The sequence below is a fragment of the Corylus avellana genome, chromosome ca5, assembly GCF_901000735.1.
Source record: "Corylus avellana chromosome ca5, CavTom2PMs-1.0".
NCBI lineage: Eukaryota > Viridiplantae > Streptophyta > Magnoliopsida > Fagales > Betulaceae > Corylus > Corylus avellana.
This window is the reverse complement of record NC_081545.1, coordinates 24,190,457-24,192,554: the sequence shown is the minus strand read 5'-3', so window position 1 is coordinate 24,192,554 and position 2,098 is coordinate 24,190,457. Positions and strand designations below refer to the sequence as shown.

Here is a 2,098-nt window from a genome sequence, read left to right as displayed (position 1 = left end):
TGCCCTTATCTATCTTTTCCCGTGTAATCCCAAATTCCAAGCACTTGGACAATTCTCAATGGGCCGCATTTTCGTGGCACTTTCCTCCAAAATATGACCAGCGTATTTTAGCTTAAGAAAAAAAATAACATTTAGCAAATCATTTCTGCATAAAAGATATGGCTTTGCCATTTATACTTTCATTTACATACAAAAGTATAGAACTAAAAAGCAGCCCTTCTGCATAATTAGCTTCTTTTGTTTTTTTTTTTTTGGGCCAAGCAATATACAAGGGGACTCTTTTGACTTCTCCCTCCAACACAAATACTAAAAATTTGTTTTTGTTTTTGGTGGGTCCAACACAAATACTGTCCGAACTTAATCAAAAACAAGTACGGAGTAAAAGTTGGCTTCCCTAAACAACGAAAATCTCCAGTACCCATTCTAGTGTACTCTAAAAACTATTCATATATTATGATTATATCTTATATAATCACAACAACAGCAAGTAGGATCAAATTGAATAGCTCCACAATGGAACGTCCGCATCGGCTTCCATGTCATCCCCGCCGTACCCATCATATCCCACACAGTAAGGCGGAGGCAAGAGCATCCCCTCCGCCATATTTGCCAGCAACCCCGGCATGTCGTAGACCATCTCGTCGTCCATGAAGAACACGGTCTCCGACGGTTGTCTTTCCTCCTCGGCGTCCTTCGTCTCTGCAGGCCGAAACGCCTCAGCGGCCTCCGCCGCCGTCCGCTGAATGTCCTTGGCCGTTCCCGAAGCCGGAACCGGCAGCCGCCAAGCCGAGTCCGCGAAGTTGAGGCAGGCGGTGTTTCCCCGCAGCGCTATCGCCGCCACGTCGTGGGCTCGCGCCGCCATCTCGGCCGTGGGAAACGTCCCCAGCCATATCCTGGTCTGCTTGTTGGGCTCCCGCACCTCGCAGACCCACTTCGCGGAGTTCCTCCTCCTCACCCCCCGGTACACCGGGTGCCTCGTCTCCTTGAACTTCTTCCTCCCCGCCCGCTTCTTCGGGTTCCTGGAAGCCAGCCGAATCTCCTCGTCCGACAAGTGCGCCGCGCTAAGACTGCTGCTACTCTCAGACCCCGGCGAATAATGAGTGAAAACTTCCATCAGTGCCTGTGCGTGCTTCAGTAGTGGAGTGATATTATGATGGTTGTAGTTTGGTGAATGTGAATATAATGGTTTATAGTTTTGGTTGTAAAAAGCAGGAGATTGTGTATATATACGTTGCTTTGCATTGCCAAACTAGAGGGAAAAGGTACGCACACACGGTTCGTGGTAAGGAGCCAGGCTGGGGGTGGTGAGAGGTGGGGCCCGGGGATTTTTTTTTTTTTGGCAACTGCTAAGGAAGCGGGGTTGAACTGAAGTACCAGCTGGATTTAGCCAAGTTGTGGGCTGGTATAGGTGTGTGGCGACACGTGGATAATTTTGACTGAAAGCGATAGCCTTTCTACTTTATAGTCAAGTGGATGAATGAATGAATGTATACGTGTCAGAATCAGGAAGGATTCAAGGCTCGGTCCGCTCTCACCGTCACTACCTGTCATTTATTTGACTCCCCACCGCCCCCCACGTCCTAGGCTCCTATCCATTTCTGTACCTGAACCACCACTTGGAGACAATTTGCTGCAACTTTTTTTTTTTTTTGATTAAAAAAAAATTTCAACCATACGACTCGGTCCACCATTAAAAAATAATTAAAAGTGATGCTTTTTATTAGGAATTTGCTTCAAATCGTGTACAAATATAAAATTATATAATCAATCATAAGTTATTATAGTTAATTAATTTTGTGTTAAGTTCACGTTAAGTTCGTAAGTCATGAAAACAAATATTATGCATTTTTCTGGTTATATGTAAAATATTATTTTTTTAAAAAAATTGTCAAATCAACTTCTTATTTCTCCCACCAAGTTTTAGAATGAAAAATATGAGGTGTTTTTTCAATGTTCTTTTCTTGGTAGATATAATTTTTTTTAAAATTGAGTGAGAGAAGTAATGACCATTTTTTTTTTTTTTTTTTTGCTTTTCAAGAGAACATATAGCATCATTCTCTTAGAAGAAATTATTAACTCTAAATATCATGTGTCGAGT

General features: G+C 43.0%; 1 protein-coding gene across 1 annotated transcript; it reads right to left on the bottom strand.

The window, feature by feature from the left end:
• Nucleotides 1-232: 232 nt before the first annotated feature.
• On the bottom strand, nucleotides 233-1,179 carry LOC132182524 (dehydration-responsive element-binding protein 1A-like). Its single transcript, XM_059595793.1, has one exon. It carries the CDS (start codon nucleotides 1,112-1,114, stop codon nucleotides 494-496), a length of 621 nt encoding a protein of 206 aa, XP_059451776.1. The 5' UTR covers nucleotides 1,115-1,179; the 3' UTR covers nucleotides 233-493.
• Nucleotides 1,180-2,098: the final 919 nt, after the last annotated feature.